The following is an 18,163-nucleotide window of genomic DNA, read 5'->3' on the forward strand; positions in this document are numbered from 1 at the left end:
AACAAACAAGAGGAGCTGGAAGCCATCGTGCAGCAGGAAGGCTATGACTTGGTTGCCATCACGGAAACGTGGTGGGACCACTCTCATGACTGGAGTGCTGCAATGCCTGGCTATAGGCTCTTCAGAAGGGACAGGCAGCACAGAAGGGGTGGTGGTGTGGCTCTCTATATTAGAGAGTGTTTTGATGTTGTGGAACTTGAGGCTGGGAATGATAAGGTTGAGTCTCCTTGGGTTAGGATCAGCGGGAAGGCCAACAAGGCAAGCATCCTGGTGGGGGTCTGTTACAGACCGCCGAACCAAGATGAGACGGATAAGGAGTTCTACAGGCAGCTGGCAGAAGTTGCAAAATCATCAGCGCTTGTTCTCGTGGGGGACTTCAACTTCCCAGACATATCCTGGAAGCACAACACAGCCCAGAGAAAGCAGTCTAGGAGGTTTCTGGAGAGCGTGGAAGATAGCTTCCTGACGCAGCTGGTTAGAGAGCCTACCAGGGGAGGTGCCCCGCTAGACCTTCCGTTCACAAACAGTGACGGACTGGTGGGAGATGTGGTGGTCGAGAGCTGTCTTGGGCAGAGTGACCACGAAATGGTTCAGCTCTCTATTCTTGGCGAAGTCAGGAAGGGGACCAGTAAAACCGCTGTCTTGGACTTCCGGAGGGCTGACTTTGAGCTGTTCAGGACACTGGTTGGCAGAGTCCCTTGGGAGGAGGTTCTGAAGGGCAGAGGAGTCCAGGAAGGCTGGGCACTCTTCAAGAAGGAAATCTTAATGGCTCAGGAGCGGTCTGTCCCCACATGCCCAAAGACGAGCCGGTGCGGAACTAGACCGGCCTGGCTGAACAGAGAGTTGTGGCTCAAGCTTAGGAGAAAAAGGAGGGTTTATAATCTTTGGAAAAGAGGGCGGGCTACTCAAGAGGACTATAAGGATGTTGCAAGGCTGTGCAGGGATAAAATTAGAAAGGCCAAAGCTCATCTGGAGCTCACTCTGGCTACTGCCGTTAAGGAGAACAAAAAATATTTTTACAAATACATCAACACAAAAAGGAGGACTAAGGAGAATCTCCATCCTTTACTGGATGAGGGGGAAACAGTTACAAAAGATGAGGAAAAGGCTGAGGTACTCAATGCCTTCTTTGCCCCAGTCTTTAGCGGCAAGACCAGTTGTTCTCTGGATACCCACTACCCTGAGCTGGTGGAAGGGGATGGGGAGCAGGATGTGGCCCTCACTATCCACGAGGAAATGGTTGGCGACCTGCTACAGCACTTAGATGTACGCAAGTCGATGGGGCCGGATGGGATCCCCCCGAGGGTACTGAGTGAACTGGCGGAGGAGCTGGCCAAGCCGCTTTCCATCATTTATCGACAGTCCTGGCTATCAGGGGAGGTCCCAGTCGACTGGCGGCTAGCAAATGTGACGCCCATCTACAAGAAGGGCCGGAGGGTAGACCCGGGGAACTATAGGCCTGTTAGTTTGACCCCAGTGCCAGGGAAACTCATGGAGCAGATTATCTTGAATGTCATCACGCGGCACTTGAAGGGCAACCAGGCGATCAGGCCCAGTCAGCATGGGTTTATGAAAGGTAAGTCCTGCTTGACGAACCTGATCTCCTTCTATGACCAAGTGATGCGCCTGGTGGATGAGGGGAAGGCTGTGGATGTGATCTACCTTGACTTCAGTAAGGCTTTGGACACTGTTTCCCACAACATTCTCCTCAAGAAACTGGCTGCTCGTGGCTTGGACTGGCGTACGCTTCGTTGGGTTAAAAACTGGCTGGATGGCCGGGCCCAAAGAGCTGTGGTGAATGGAGTCAAATCCAGCTGGAGGCCGGTTACTAGTGGAGTCCCCCAGGGCTCAGTGCCGGGGCCGGTCCTCTTTAATATCTTTATCGATGACCTGGACGAGGGGATCGAGTGCACCCTCAGTAAGTTTGCAGATGACACCAAGTTAGGTGCGTGTCGATCTGCTTGAGGGAAGGAAGGCTCTGCAGGAGGATCTGGATAGGCTGGACCGATGGGCTGAGGTCAACTGTATGAAGTTCAACAAGGCCAAGTGCCGGGTCCTGCACCTGGGGCGCAACAACCCCAAGCAGCACTACAGGCTGGGAGATGAGTGGCTAGAAAGCTGCCTGGCCGAGAAGGACCTGGGAATACGGGTTGATAGGCAGCTGAATATGAGCCAGCAGTGTGCTCAGGTGGCCAAGAAGGCCAACAGCATCCTGGCTTGCATAAGAAGCAGTGTGGCCAGCAGGTCTAGGGAAGTGATTGTCCCCCTGTACTCGGCCCTGGTGAGGCCGCACCTCGAGTACCGTGTTCAGTTTTGGGCCCCTCGCTACAAGAAGGACATGGAGGTGCTCGAGAGAGTCCAGAGAAGGGTGACGAAGCTGGTGAGGGGTCTGGAGAACAAGTCTTCCGAGGAGCGGCTGAGGGAACTGGGGTTGTTCAGCCTGGAGAAGAGGAGGCTCAGGGGACACCTCATCGCTCTCTATAGGTACCTTAAAGGAGGCTGTAGAGAGGTGGGGGTTGGTCTTTTCTCCCACATGCCTGGTGGCAGGACGAGGGGGAATGGGCTAAAGTTGCACCAGGGGAGGTTTAGGTTGGATATTAGGAAGAACTTCTTTACTGAAAGGGTTGTTAGACATTGGAATGGACTGCCCAGGGAAGTGGTTGAGTCGCCATCCCTGGAGGTCTTTAAAAGACGTTTAGATGTAGTCCTTAGTGATATGGTTTAGTGGAGGTCTTGTTAGTGTTAGGACAGAGGTTGGACTAGATGATCTTGGAGGTCTCTTCCAACCTAGACGATTCTGTGATTCTGTGATTCTGTGATTCTTTTCCATGTATATACAAAAGTCACATAAACCATCTACAATGTAGGTGCCAATATCTGAGCTAGTTGTCTTGAGCTCGTTTTGAAGTCATTGGAGAAGAACAGGCATTTACAGTGCACAATTAATCTCATTTCAATACACACGCCTGAAAAGGTCACAGTAGTTAATTTTCTGAATGTGCCAAATTCTCTCCATACACAGTCTAGATGAAGGTAAACCAAGAAGATTGCAGTGCATTTCAAATATCACAAAGGTGCAGTGATAAATAATATATCAAGAAATACTACCACAACATTACAAAGACATTAAGCACACTGAGCAGGTCCAAAATGTACTAACTTGATTATGTTTTCTTTGCTCTTGCATTGCTTCTCGAACAGCCTGGGCAATTTTCTCTTTATGTCTGTCACGTTCTGTTTCCCACATTTTTCTTTCTTCTTCATGAATCTTCTCCATATTTCTCCTTTCCTCCTCTACTGCTTTCAGAACAGCCTCCTGCACTATTTTTTTTTCAGCCTTCAAAAGAAGCAGAAATAAATGATGAAAATAGCCAACATGGGTGCAAAACTCATATGTATTACTTCTTTTAGTGAGATTAATGAGTTGGCAAGACATGAAACAAATATTTATACTTCTAAACTATGAACTTAAGTCTATCTTACAGTGCTACTAAGCAGGTATTACCACTGGACAATGACTTGGCAGTTACGGAATTAAAGAGTTGCAAGCACAGATCTTAAATCCCCACCTAGTGAATACACTGTATCATAATTAGCTTGATTAATGTGAACACAAAAATCATGGAGCAGAAACCATGTTAGTGTAGGTGATATTTAATCGCACATCATGGACCTCCTACAGGAGGCTCTTATCTCCAAGTATTTAACAAAGTCCAAATGCAGCCTGAACACTGTCTTTGTCAAAGTATCCAAAACATACTTAAATATGTCTTCCATCCCAAAGCTCCTTAGCTACACAAGCTAAAAGAAACACTGTTCACCTTTTTTTTTTTTCCAATGTTTATATTCAAACATTACATGAAATCTTCAGAAGAAACACATTGAATCTGAAGTAACAAGGACAATGCACAGCTCTATATGTGCTGAACCATTCACAAATATATTTATCAGAAAGACAATATGTCATTGCATAACATCTACAAATAAATAATGTCAGGCTGAAGGTCAAAACAAACATTGGCTGGAAACCCCCTTCCACATTTTAATGAGCTTATAGGTCAGTGCAATGTCCTTTGGTGGTGATCTTGGAACTACTCAAGTAAAGTTATAAATGGCAATAAATATTGGGTTCCTCAAATACCTACACTTACTAATAAAATGGTTTCTTGTAGTTCATTGGAACCTGTTTGTTTGGTTTTTTTTATTTGACATTTATAAAATATAATAAAAATGTAAGCAAAAATAAAAAGGCCCTATTAAGATATTTTATTATACACACATTTTTCCCCTAGATATCAATCACCTAACATATGGTTTTTGTGTTACTGAATGTTATTCAGAGAGGTGCTCAGACAGCATGTGTATACCACATATGAAGATACACATGACATTCTACGATAGCCTAACCAACTGTGCTAGCTAACATACATTGCTCATTTTCCCAGATCATTACAAACAACTGAAATTTTATACTGGATTCTATACCAGTATTAGAAATTAAACCTAGTTTGTTGAAATGTTCATATTTCCAGGTGATTTCAAATATCTATCCTCATTGAAAATCACCATATTTAACAGAAGTTAAATAAGGCACAATGCTAACTGTCTTAAGATCATCAATTGACTCTTCCACCTAGTTCTTCAAATGAAGAGATATTGATGTTGTTAATTGAAAGACCATGAAAACAGATATTTAGGTAACACCAACAACTGAACTGCAACATTCTGACTTGTAATAAATAAATTCAGAGGCTAACTTAAATAGAAGAAAGTAGGTTACATAGACTATCTCTATGAAAGCATAAGATACAGCAGATGTATTAATCCTTTCTAGATCTAGACTTTCATTTAAACACAGATGAGAACATAACTTTTGACAAATTTGGTCATGAAATGACTTGCTGAACTTGGCATTTATGACACATATATAATCTACAATGAACATTTACTACTTAACAAGAGATACCTTCATAGCAGCTGCCACAGCTTCCTTACTTCTTTCTCTTTCTTCATCCAAACATTTGTCCAGCACTTCCTGTGAATATTATGAAAAATTAAACTGCAATACACAATAGAGGAGTGGCTAAAAATCATTTCAGTCTATTGCTTGAGAAAACTTCCTTTTCCTGTCAATAACTGTGACAGGATCATTCCCCACAAATTCTACGGAGCAGACCAGATTCCTTTTTTTGTAAATAAAAGCAGTACCTTATGTTTTTCCGACTGTTGCATCAAAGCTTCTTCTATCTTTTCTGATAAGACTTCCTTCTCTGCTTCCAAAATGTCAAGAAGTCTCTGATGCTACTGGGAGAAAACATCCATATTATTTTAACAATAGTCTGCTAGAAAAACAGATGAGAAGAATTAATCCAAGAGACATAGGTTTACTGGTTGCTTATAAAAAAATATCGAAATTTAGATTCAATTAAATGAAATATACAGTGCTACTTTAATTGATTTGATGACAACAGAAACTCATGATAATTAGCTTCCTGATTATCTAATATTTCCTTAGAAATGAAGTTGAACGCTACATAAAGCAACACTTCTTACAAAGTTTATAAGGATGGTCTAAACAATCACACATTTTACATTTAAAAATGGAGAGTGTACCACCTCTGAAAAATGTAGATGGAGGACTGGTAACAACAGAAATGGAGAAGGATGAGGTACTTAACAACTTCCTTGCCTCAGACTTCACTGGCAGTCAGGCTTCCCACATCCCTCGAGTCCCCGAACTTCTAGGCGGGGGCTGTAAGCGAAGAGCAGATTCGGGACCTCCTGATGCAACTGAACAGCTACAAGTCTATGGGGCCTGATGACACCCATCCCAGGGTTCTGAGGGAATTGGTTGATGTAGCTGCCAAACCACTGTCCATCATATTTGAAAAGTCATGGCAGTCAGATGAAGTCCCCAGTGACTGAAAAAAGGGAAACATCACTCCCGTTTTTAAAAAGGGTGGAAAGGAAGACCTGGAGAACTACAGACCGGTGAGCCTCACCTCTGTTCCTGGCAAGATCGTGGAACAGATCCTCCTGGAAGCAATGTTAAGGCACATGCAAGACCAGGAGGTGATCTGAGACAGCCAGTATCACTTCAACAAAGGTAAATCACGCCTGACCAATCTGGTGGCCTTCTATGATTGAGTGACTGGATAAGTTGACAAGGGAAGACTGACCGATGTCATCTATCTGGACTTCTGGAAGGCTTTTGACACAGTCCCATATGACATCCTGATTTCTAAACTGGAGAGATACGGATTTGAAGGGTGGACCATTCGGTGGATAAGGTTGAAGGTCGCACCAGAGAGTAGTGGTCAATGGCTCTATGTCCAGGTGAAGGCTGCTGACAAGCAGTGTTCCTCAGGGGTCTGTCTTGGGACTGGTGCTTTTCAATATCTTCATCAATGACATAGATGATGGGATCGAGTGCACCCTCAGCAAGTTTGCAGGTGACACCAAGCTGAGTGGGGCAGATAATACAACAGAAGGAAGGGATGCCATCCAATGGGACCTGGACAAGCTGGAGAAGTGGGCTCACGTGAACTGAATGAGATTCAACAAGTCTAAGTGCAGGGTGCTGCACCTGGGATGGGGCAATCCCAGGCATGAGTATAGACTGGGAGAAGAACCTACTGAGAGCAGCCCTGCGGAGAGGGATCTGGGGGTTCTGGTAGATGAGAAGCTCGACAAGAGCCAGCAGTGTGCACTTGCAGCCCAGAAGGCCAACTGCATTCTGGGCTGCATCAACAGAGGGGTGGCCAGCAGGTCAAGGGAGGTGATTGTCCCCCTCTACTCTGCCCTTGTGAGGCCCCACTTGGAGTACTGCATCTAGCTCTGAGGCCCCCAGTACAAGAAAGAAGTGCACCTGTTAGAGCGAGTCCAGAGAAGGGCTACAAAGATGATTAGAGGACTGGAGCACCTCTCCTATGAAGAAAGGCTGTAAGAGCTGGGGATGTTCAGTGTGGAGAAGAGAAGGCTCTGGGGAGACCTCATTGCAGCCTTTCAATACTTAAAGGGTTCTTATAAAAAGGATGGAGAAGGACTCTTTACTCGTGTAGATAATGATAGGACAAGGGGGAATGGTTTTAAACCGAAAGATTTAGATTGGATGTTAGGAAGAAGTTCTTTACTCAGAGGGTGGTGAACAGGTTGCCCAGAGAAGTTGTGGATGTCCCATCCCTGGAGGTGTTCAAGACCAGGCTGAATGAGGCCCTGAGCAACCTGATCTAGTGGGTGACATCCCTGCCTATTGCCGTGGGGTTGAAACTGGATGGTCTTTGAGGTCTCTTCCAACCCAAGCCATTCTATGATCCTATGATTGAAACAGTTCATTTAAACAGCTGCAGAATTTAAATTATGTTTGTACTACACCTCTCATGTATACATATAGCAGAAAGCAAATATATATATTTTTTTAGCCATTCATGATACCATGCACTTTAAAAGCCAGGGGATGACAGCACATGTGAATGCTGCTTCTAGTTTTCTTGTAATCTGAAACAGGTTTCAGGGGGAGAATGAGTACTGAAATAAAGTGATTCAGTAGTCTATATGTAGCTGTATAGTCTGTCACTGTTTCTAAACACAATCCATTTATCTGCTTTTCAGTAAACCAAGTAAAGCAACTGAAATACGTGCATTTTGTCTATAAGAACTAAGCTGTTTTCCAGAGCTAAAAAGTATTACTGGAAATTATTGATGGTATGTATTTCTCAAAAGATAATTAACAGCAAATCAGTGTATTTTATTACATGCTATTTAAGAGATGATTATAACTTTAAAATGAAAGTATAGCATCAATAAAACACAATATTTTACAAGATCACAAAAAATAAAGTGTAACATTTATTTATATGAATAAAATTGTATGCATAGAACATAACACTTCTACATAAACACTTTTGAAGGCAAATACCCCTTTCACCAGCATTACTAAAAACCTGCCTTTTCAGTTTCATTAACTTTATTCCTTTCTAATTTTAAATGTCTCCAAGGGCACTTAGAAATACATTACTGAACTGCAATAATATGTTCTGGAAAATATTTTTACATTTGAAGAATAGAATAGAAAACTTTTAGACTGCTTTATAAAATAAAACACCTATCTGCCTTTCCAGGATAAACATGTAAAGAGGCATTTCCTTATGAATTTACTTAAAATTGGTCTGAATGGAGCAGACACATTCTAATGGAAAACACCTGTCTAAGAAGCAGTGAAATTCACTGGTTATACTAAATAACGTGTAACTAACTTTTCTCGTGGACTTATCTTCAGACATTATATTTAATTATCAGGGCACTTACACAAACTTTTTTTCCAGTAACTCAAAGGTGAAAAAATAAATGATTAATTTTATTAGCTAGATGATATCTGTTGTTCTTCACTTGACTGTGCAGATGACAGATCTATTACTTCACATTAATTTAAAAGAATGACACAACAGAAGACAAACACATGCAAATATTGAATCAGATACTTGCCACAAATCCAAGTTCGCTGGTGTTAATTAAAAGAGTTAAATTTTATTGGTTTCAGTTAAGAATCATAGAAAGATTCTTTAAGGAGTGCTTGCTAGAGAAAATCACCTCTACTTTTAAAATGCCTAAAAGAGAACAGCAGTCAACACTTTCAGCAAGATTAGAATTCCTAATGCAACACATGCTAGTGCTTAATTTCAACTTAACTGACCATCTGAGTTTGAAGTTACATATGAAGACTATTTCAATTTGCCATAGTGGACCAACTTCCGTATGTATTTTACAACATTATCCACGGGATCACAATTTTCAGCCTTTAAACTTCAGTGCAGTTTTAGAAATTTTATTTACGTATGTATAAGAAAACATACAACCTGGAAGTTCTGAGACAATCACAGAATCACAGAATCATCTAGGTTGGAAGAGACCTCCAAGATCATCTAGTCCAACCTCTAACCTAACATTAACAATAAACCACATCACTAAGCTCTAAATCTAAACGTCTTTTAAAGACCTCCAGGGATGGCGACTCAACCACTTCCCTGGGCAGCCCATTCCAATGTCTAACAACCCTTTCAGTAAAGAAGTTCTTCCTAATATCCATCCTAAACCTCCCCTGGCACAACTTTAGCCCATTCCCCCTCGTCCTGTCATCAGGCAGACCAACCCCCACCTCTCTACAGCCTCCTTTAAGGTACCTATAGAGAGCGATGAGGTCTCCCCTGAGCCTCCTCTTCTCCAGGCTGAACAATCCCAGTTCCCTCAGCCGCTCCTCATAAGACTTGTTCTCTAGACCCCTCACCAGCTTTGTCGCCCTTCTCTGGACTCTCTCGAGCACCTCCATGTCCTTCTTGTACTGAGGGGCCCAAAACTGAACATAGTACTTGAGGTGCGGCCTCACCAGAGCTGAGTGTACTCAGCAAGTATCTGTCAAATTCGATCAGTTCCATGGAGAGACAGTACACCAAGCAAAAGGAGAGGTTGACAGCAGTATAATGTAAATCATTATGCTTCTTTTGGAAGTAGAAAGGGAAATACAATATACCACTTTTCCTCACCAACATCTACAAAAAAAAAGGTTGCCTAATGAGTAAGGATAAAATAAATAACAAAGCTGCTGTAACTGCCACTTACAGTATAATCACTTTTAGTTTAGGATCTCCTATTTCCTTAGTAGATTAGAAAATCTACATGCATTGCATTTTGAGTTTTATGGAATTCACAGAAACGTGAACATATAGACATGTTTTTTCATAGAATAATAGAATCATTAATGTTGGAAAAGACCTCCATGATCATCTGGTCCAACTATCCCCCCCTACCACCAATGTCACCCACTAAATCATGTTCCTAAGGACCAGGTCCAATCTTTCGTTAAACACCCCCAGGGACAGTGACTCCACCACTTCCCTGGGCAACCAGTTTCAATGCCTGACTACTCTTTCTGAGAATAAATGTCTTCAAAATTCCAACCTAAAACTCCCCTGGTGCAACTTGAGGTCATTCCCTCTTGTCCTGTTGCTAGTTATCTGTGAGAAGAGGCTGACCCCCAGCTCCCCACACCTTCCTTTCAGGTACCCATAGAGAGCAATGAGATCTCCCCTGAGCCTCCTCTTCTCCAGGATAAACAACCCCAGTTCCCTCAGCCGCTCCTCACAGGACTTGTGTTCCAGGCCCTTCACCAGCTTCGTAGCCCTTCTCCGGACATGTCCCAGGGCCTTGATGTCCTTCTTGTACAGAGAGGCCCAAAACTGAACACAGTACTCGAGGTGTGGCCTCACCAGAGCTGAGTACAGGAGGACGATCACCTCCCTGATCCTGCTGGCTACACTATTCCTGATACAAGCCAGGATGCCGTTGGCCTTCTTGGCCACCTGGGTACACTGCTGGCTCATACTCAGACTGCCGGCTCATGTTCATGTTTCAAGATGTTACAGGTAAGTATTACAATTTATAAGTACATTTATAATGCTATAAGATAATGACTTCTGGCATATTTCAGTGCAACTTCTTTTACATTACTTAGCTTCCCCATATCTCATGGAAATATAGATTATAATTTGATCAAGATTGCAAGCCTGTTGTGAATAGCTTGGCATGTCCTTTCCTATTATAAGGTAAATGTTTATTCATGTGGAATAATCCCTCCATAAATGGTTACCTTCATATCTTAACTTCCAGAAGTTCATGTATCATTATAAATGTTGCAACAGCTGTCCATACAACCCAGTAAAGCAAATTCTGTTGTACTAGAGCTGAAGAAATATCTTAAAGAAATGGTTACTTGGCCTCAAAATTTGTATTTGGCCTACCAGTTTTATTTTTCAGAGAGAAACATACTTTCAGCTATTACATTACATAAATTATATGAAAAGAAATAGGTAACTGGAAATAGACAACATAGAATAAAATAGTTTGAACCTCTTTTCCCTGAAAAAGGCCTAGAGTCCAGAAAATCCATATAGCATAGTTAGCACAGGCACAACAAAATTAAAGTTGCCATTTTGCATGTACTAAGTAATTTAATTACTTATCAAGAACTTTTTCCCAATGCTGTGCCCCACAGTAGTATTAACCCTTACACAGAGCCATGGAATCTCCTTGAAAGCTGTGCCTATTAAAATGAGGTAAAATGACCTCAGTGATATTATTAACCCATTATATATAAAAGAATGCACCACCCTAAAATCCTTTTTACTGAAGCACATTTGGGTATGTAGGTATTTTTCGATAATCTAAACAATTCCTTATATTATGCATGACCCTCAAGCAGAAAGTGTGTGAAGTTATAGTTAACAAAGTTTTCTATGCATTCCTTTTTCTGACAGTGATCAAGGAAATTTTAATTATCTCTGTATCACGACACTATTCTTTCAGACTTTGAAAAAAGCAGTAATACAAGGCAAATGATTAATGAATGTATGCATAGAATTCCAAGCTGATATTTTAAATATGTCTGAGCTATGAGAAAGCTACCATAAGTAACTCTCTAGAACCTGTCACTAAATTTGGACAACTAGTTTCCTACCTAAGATTTTAAAATAATCCATATACTTTCCAAGCAGAACTTATTATATAGAAGCATTAATTACATTAATTTTCTAGATGTGTGCAGAATGACTTTGGACTCTGGTACTAAAAGGCCACACTGAACGTTTTATACAGTCAGTGCTTCCTAACTTGATCTTCTTTCATATGAAATATTAAAGGGAGTTGAAGGTTAAAAAACACAAACTGTGAGTTTCATTTCAGCACATACACAGTTGAGAGCTTGTACACACTCTTGTATTTTTAGCTAACAGGAAATAACAATGTTCAAGATTCATTCAGTTGGCTTGTAGATTTTTGTTCAAATACAGTAAAGGCCTGTTAACAATAAAGACCATTGGTGCATTAAAGATTACTGAAATAAATGCCTGTAGCTAAGCAAACTTGTCTCATAACTCCCTTCTCTTCTCATAAGGAATAAAAGCTATAGAAGGATGCAAGTTGAATGAATCTCATTCAACATTTCCTTGTTTCCACAGCTAAGAATTACAGGCATGTTCCCCTCTCTGTTAGACAACATTAGCTGAATAAAGGAAGATCACTGAGACCTAAGACACGAATCAGAGCTATTAATTAAATATGGATTTCCAGGCATTGTAAAGGACACTTTCTCTTAGGCTTACCTGTATGTTAAGTTGGAGATCTCCTAGTAATCATACCTGTTAAGAGGAAGTCTACTGGTAATTGTAATAAATGGTAATAAACAAAACTAATAAAACCATTCGAGAAACAGTGATCAGTCTCCTGTAAGTAGGCTAATGAGCACATCAGAACTAACATTCCTATGAAAAACAATCTGTTCTATTCCAGATTTCCTGGTAAAGTTATGACGGATATGCACTTATGGAGCCTTACCTTTGGGGAAACAAAACAAAACAAAATAAAAAACACACTACCTAATCTGTCTAGACTGTGAGACTGTCTAGAGTTTTTAAATGGAAGTCAAAGTGAGGTTTTTCCTTTGTTTATCAACAATCCATGGACCAGAAAATAGGTAAGAAAATACTACATATGTTTGGGTTTTCAATCCAATTAACCATCTGTTATTAAAGAAATATATCTTATTGATTCTCTGAGAAAACTGCAGAAATAGAAATTGAAGAAAAGTTATGGCTACATATTATATAGAGAAGAAAGGAGGGGAAAAAAAGGATGTGAGTGTGTCCTGAACTCGGAATATAGTGGATGAATTACTGAGGCCAAAAGAAATCTCAGTGAAAACTCCCCTTTAATGGAATGAAAGTTTTAATGGAATAAAAGTTTCAGACCATGTAAGTTTGCTAGGTTGCATGTTCATATTGTGCGTGTAAGCTATACAGTATGCTATGCAGAGACACTGAGCCAACTCTAAAAACCTTAAGACTAGGTACCTCAAATAGTATAGCTGATTAACTTTGCCTGAAAAGCTCAGTCACCTTATCTAGTCCCCTTTCTGACAAAGCTATCATTTGCATCCTTTTATTCCTTAGCTGGGAGTTACAGGGTTCAGAGTGTAAAATTCTGATGTGCAAAAATTCTTAAGACTAGAATTTTAGTGGGATGTGATGGCCCAACATATAATAGTGTTTTCCAATTAAAAAAAATAAAAATAAAAAATATCACTTTTAGGAAAGTGGTATTCCAAAGTGGAGAGAAATACTACCATTTCTACCCTACTCTCTAGAAAGAAGGGAGAGGTCAAGAAAAGTCTTTGAAAAATCAACTTGAGACAAAAGGCATTCAAAAATAGGTTATGTTTTTCCTCCCTGAAATAAGTTCTCTGGGCAATACTTCCAAATGAAAATTGTTTGATGTAGATTCAAATATACAGAGGTCCTGTGGTTTTTCTTGATTCCTGTAAAAAAGAAATCAATTTTTTTTTCCTGGAATGTGAGTCACAAGACATTGTAAACAGATTTAATCACAACAGCAAGTAGTCAGGGTTTTTTTTGTTATTTTTACATACTAAATTTATTTCTCGGGAATCATGAAGTTCTCCTTTCAGATACATATCTAATGTGTTATGGTATATAATATATACATAGTAAATATTATGATAAATGTGTATAGTGAGTGAAATAATGCAGGATTTTAGTTGTTTTACACTTAAAATTCTGCATTAATGCTATTAATAAATAATTCTAATTTGGTACAGTTATAATCCTTGCATAGTCCCATTAAACCTAAACTGCAACATTATAGAAAAAATAGAAAATAGGGTGCCTTGTATTAATTGAAATGCTTTCTAAAAATATGGATAGTTACCTTCTGGGTTCTGTACGCTGTCATCGAAAAGGAAAGGAGCACAGGAATTCATCCAATGAGGACACAATTCTTTAGCTATAACTGGTAGGCATCCAGTTTATGTTCCTGCAGATTGATTATTCAACTGACTATTTTTACATAAACTACGAATAGTGGCTAACAAAGTGAATTTATCCATACTGAACTTGGCGATCTGTGTACAATGACTTTCCCAGTTCTGGAAAGGAACCATTCAAAAACAAAACTGCAAACAAATCACAGTACAACTTAAGTTCTTGTGAATACTCAAATGCTAAATAGAATTATAAGAGAATAGAAAGAGAATAAATAAATTTATGTTGTTTGCAGTATCACTGCAGAAAACAATGATATTTTATATCTTCTATGATTCACAAATCTTTGATCTGATGAAAAAAAAACACATAATAATGAAATGACACTTGGAATCTTCCTGTAATAACATCACTTTGAAAAACAGTATATTAAGGTATTAAATTACATATTATTAATTCACACTACAGTGAATGACTGATTTTTCTTGTTAAAAAAAAAACTACAAAAATTTTTAATCTAATGAAACTGCGTTCTAGTCAGTAGTTTAACACAAAAAGCACAAACATAGTAAGACTTAATCTCTCATCTCCAATATAGTTAATATTTTTTTCTACCCTCATTATATATGGACATAGAACAATTCCTGTTCCTCAAGATCTGGGAAAAATCTACAGAAACAGCAAACATTCCAATACTTTATTCATCCTCAGGAATAATAAACCACTGGACTGGGCTTTTTAAGAATTCAGCAATTCAGATTTGTTAATCTATTTTAACAAGAAACCATCATAACCCACAAAATTATTTTATTTCAGTCTCATGAAGGAATCTAACAGTAGGGAAAAAATAACACAGGTTGTGGGAAAATACCTTTATCTCTACTTGAGGGAGATAACAAAAATACAGAGCTGTAGCATCATGATTTTATAATGTTATCAAAATACATCCATTGCTACCCCCTATTCAAAATACTATCCTGAAGAAAAAGGCAACCATATCAAAACAGGAATAGTAGCTTTCTGCTCTTTTAGAAAGACCAGACATATTTACCAGCATATTCTTTTATATTGTACCTTTTCTTCACTGCTGCTAAGCTAAACCCAAATCAAATGACAAGATCTGGTAATCATAACTGGTTTCTTACACTGTCCTCACTATCTGTGGCATCCAAGTGTTTGGCAGCACAAGGTGGAAAATCTGTCTGAAGAATTCCAACATCTGTTACATATTTCCACTTCCTCAAATTATAACTTATTACTGGATGGTTGAACTGTATCTTTTTGCCAGTTTGAGGTCCAAGTGGCTAACAAAGCAGCAAAACTTTTCTAAGAGGAAGCCCAGGAACCAGCAAAACATTACTAAAAGTTAAAACAATGACATTATAAAGAAAAATTATAACAGTGATAATAAAATAACCAAGCTTAATATTCCTACTTAGGGTTCCATTACGATTTTTCTGCACTTTGCTGAATAACAACTGCATGTCAGAGGCTGAAATTACTGCAAGACAACACTGTCAGGGTTAAAACCTTTTGCTGCATCTCTGTTTTACTGTTTATAAATAAAGAAGTTATCCAGACTCATCTAATACCGAAAATACTGTTCTCAAAAAGCATGCACAGCAACAGACTATTTAAAAAGCCCTGAAACCTTGGGATCCTAGGAATACAAAGATAAGAGACTTCCGTAAAAATATGAAAGAGAAGTGTTTAAAAGGGCTAACCCTTCTGTTTTTGTGATCCAATTAATTTTGCAGCCTGTACATGTTATTGCAGTATTGCTCTACCAGGAAAAAAAAAAAAAAGAGGACATGGACTCCTAAAATACAAACACTATAAACAGCAAAATGTTCAAAAATGGAAGATAGCAAGGGAGGGAAAAAAATTAAACTACAGCTGACAGAGGAGAAAAATCATACTATAATACCTATTTTTTCAGTATTGACAAAAGTAGATGATAAATTCATAAAAAGCAGAGGAGATTTTAAGGAAAATTGTCATATAAGCAAAAGGCAGACAGTAAAAATCACCCTAAAAAGCTGCTTTCAACTGAAATTTGATGAATCCAAGGAAGCTTTGAAAACTTGGATTAGAGAATATAATGTCCATATAAGATTTCTGGATGAGACTAACAGTATCTTGGATGAATTAACAGTACAAAGGGACTGAAAAATCATCTTTTAACTAAATTGTGACAGTGGGTAGATTCAAAGGAAGTTAGTTTAGAACTAGTAAAGATTTTAATTTTTGAAAAAAGTAAATATGCTTTTTTGCATCTTAGCAATAATTTTTCCTTGCAGAGGTAGACACTAAGCAATAGCCTTACAAAAATAAAATACAGAAAAGGATAAATTAAACTTTTTCAGAAATTAAAAAAAAAAATAATTCTTCCCATCACGGTGAATAGCAGATTACTGATCTTTTCATCTAATTCTCTCTTCATAAGCACAAAAATAGTAAACTCTTGATCTTTTCACTCTTTCCACTTTTTTTTTTTTTTTAAATATATATAAGCAGAAATCATGAAGGTATTATAATAATCCAGGAGGAGTAAATACCTCAAGTTGACAATAGGATTCTAAAAATATCTCTTGTTATTTACATAGTCAAGAATTACCAGCAAACAAAGTTCTGAGAAAGTCTAAATTCCCTCTTGATGAGGGGAAAACAGACCTAAAAAGATACACCTAGATGATCTGTGTTTAAGGATGAGACGTTATGAGTAAAGTGAATTAGAGGAAAACATAATGGAAATGACTGATACTTTGCCAGATTCTTCCAACACCAGCAAATCATAAACTTTCTGAGAACTGAAAGAAATGTCCAATGATGGGGATGTGAAAAACACTCTCAAGAATTTCCAAACCTATCAGAATTGGAATTTATGAACAAGTTAGATGTTGCCTACTGCACACTTAATTTTTTCAGTCTGCATGTTTTCTGCATTATTCAAGTACCTACTGTTCTCACTGCAAAAAATGACTACCGGCCCCTTTAAAATTAAAACATTCAAAATTCTCTGAATACCAATTTGCATATATGCCTTTCAAAATCAGGTGTGAAGTAAATTTGAAAATTACTGCCACTTGATTGGAAAGAAGCACAAAACCTCTTTTGTTCACAAAGTCTATTGATATCCATTATTATCAAAACATGCTACATATTGTTAGTAGATATAAAAATAAGATTTGAAATAATTTGAAATGATACTTTCTGTTTGTGGAACTATATTGCTGAACCAAATAAACATTTTCTCTGGCATACAAATGTTCATTTTCTATACAACACATGTAGTTCTTACATTTGACATTTTAGAACTTGTTGAGTTACTGGTAATCTTCCTAGTTAACAGTTATGCAAAGCACATCAAAATGCATCATCCTAGACAAGGTAAGGAATCTATTACAATCTAGCAGCTCATTACCACTGATACACCATTTTTCTGCCTGTCCACAAGCTGTTCTTGGGACCACTCTCATACTCCAAAAAACAGAGTTCTAGAAATGGAACTTCTATTCTGACAGAACTTTCAGCATTTCTTTTCAAGCTGAAGCTAAACCAGTATTTTCCTGAGCATGCCCCAGCCACCCCATCCTCCACCAAAATATTTTATGCAGCAAACAGATTTTGAACTACTATTTATCAAGTTACAAACATGAATGCAACTGACAGCCAACATCCTGATACAGTGGACTGAAAACAAGAATTAAGAACATGGAGCTAATTATTCTTAAGTGTTGTTGCATCTACAAATCTAAGATTTGTTTCATAGTTGCAGATAAAACCAGCAGCAGAAATATTTAACTGAATTCTTTCCATTATGTTTGACCCTTATTGTACTGCTTTGTCTCAGTAATTACACTAGTAGCTCCTTTGGCTAGTATGGAAAAAAAAAAAATCAGCATCATATACTCTACATAAAGGAAAACTGCAGGATCTTTAACAGTGTAGGAGAAAAGTAGCCCAGTACAGTAAAGGAATATACATGCAACTGAGGTACAAAATTAAAGACTTATATTCCTTGTTTCTTTATTCTTCTTCTACATGAATCAAAATGGAAAATATCCCAATTAACATAATTAAGGACCACAGTAAAATATATCCACTTCAACAACATCCAAAGATGAAGGCACTTCATAATCCAGTTGTATCTCTAGTTTATACTGCTTCCTCAGGAAGACAGAGAGAAAAAGACGAATATTGTTAAATCATAACTTAGAAATAGGAATGCGTGATCTGAACCTAACTTAATATACGCTTTAATCCCTCTTCCTCCATGAAAGGCTGCTTCACTTCACACTGTTTAGAAGACAGTAAGGAAGGAGGCCATCAAGGTA

General features: G+C 38.7%; 1 protein-coding gene across 18 annotated transcripts in view; it reads right to left on the reverse strand.

The window, feature by feature from the left end:
• Positions 1 to 18,163, reverse strand: part of CCDC91 (coiled-coil domain containing 91) — a 163,445-nt gene that overhangs the window by 45,986 nt on the left and 99,296 nt on the right. For 17 of the 18 annotated variants that reach the window (XM_035550913.2, XM_035550925.2, XM_035550922.2 and 14 more), the window contains 3 exons: positions 5,209 to 5,301; positions 4,967 to 5,035; positions 3,161 to 3,337 (listed from right to left, as the gene is read on the reverse strand). The exons of the other annotated variant lie outside the window; for it this stretch is intronic. In XM_035550913.2, coding sequence (XP_035406806.1) covers positions 3,161 to 3,337; positions 4,967 to 5,035; positions 5,209 to 5,301 — 339 coding nt within the window. The remainder of the gene's footprint in view (positions 1 to 3,160; positions 3,338 to 4,966; positions 5,036 to 5,208; positions 5,302 to 18,163) is intronic. 18 annotated transcript variants of the gene reach the window in all.

The sequence above is a fragment of the Cygnus atratus genome, chromosome 1 (assembly GCF_013377495.2).
Source record: "Cygnus atratus isolate AKBS03 ecotype Queensland, Australia chromosome 1, CAtr_DNAZoo_HiC_assembly, whole genome shotgun sequence".
In the NCBI taxonomy this organism is placed as follows: domain Eukaryota; kingdom Metazoa; phylum Chordata; class Aves; order Anseriformes; family Anatidae; genus Cygnus; species Cygnus atratus.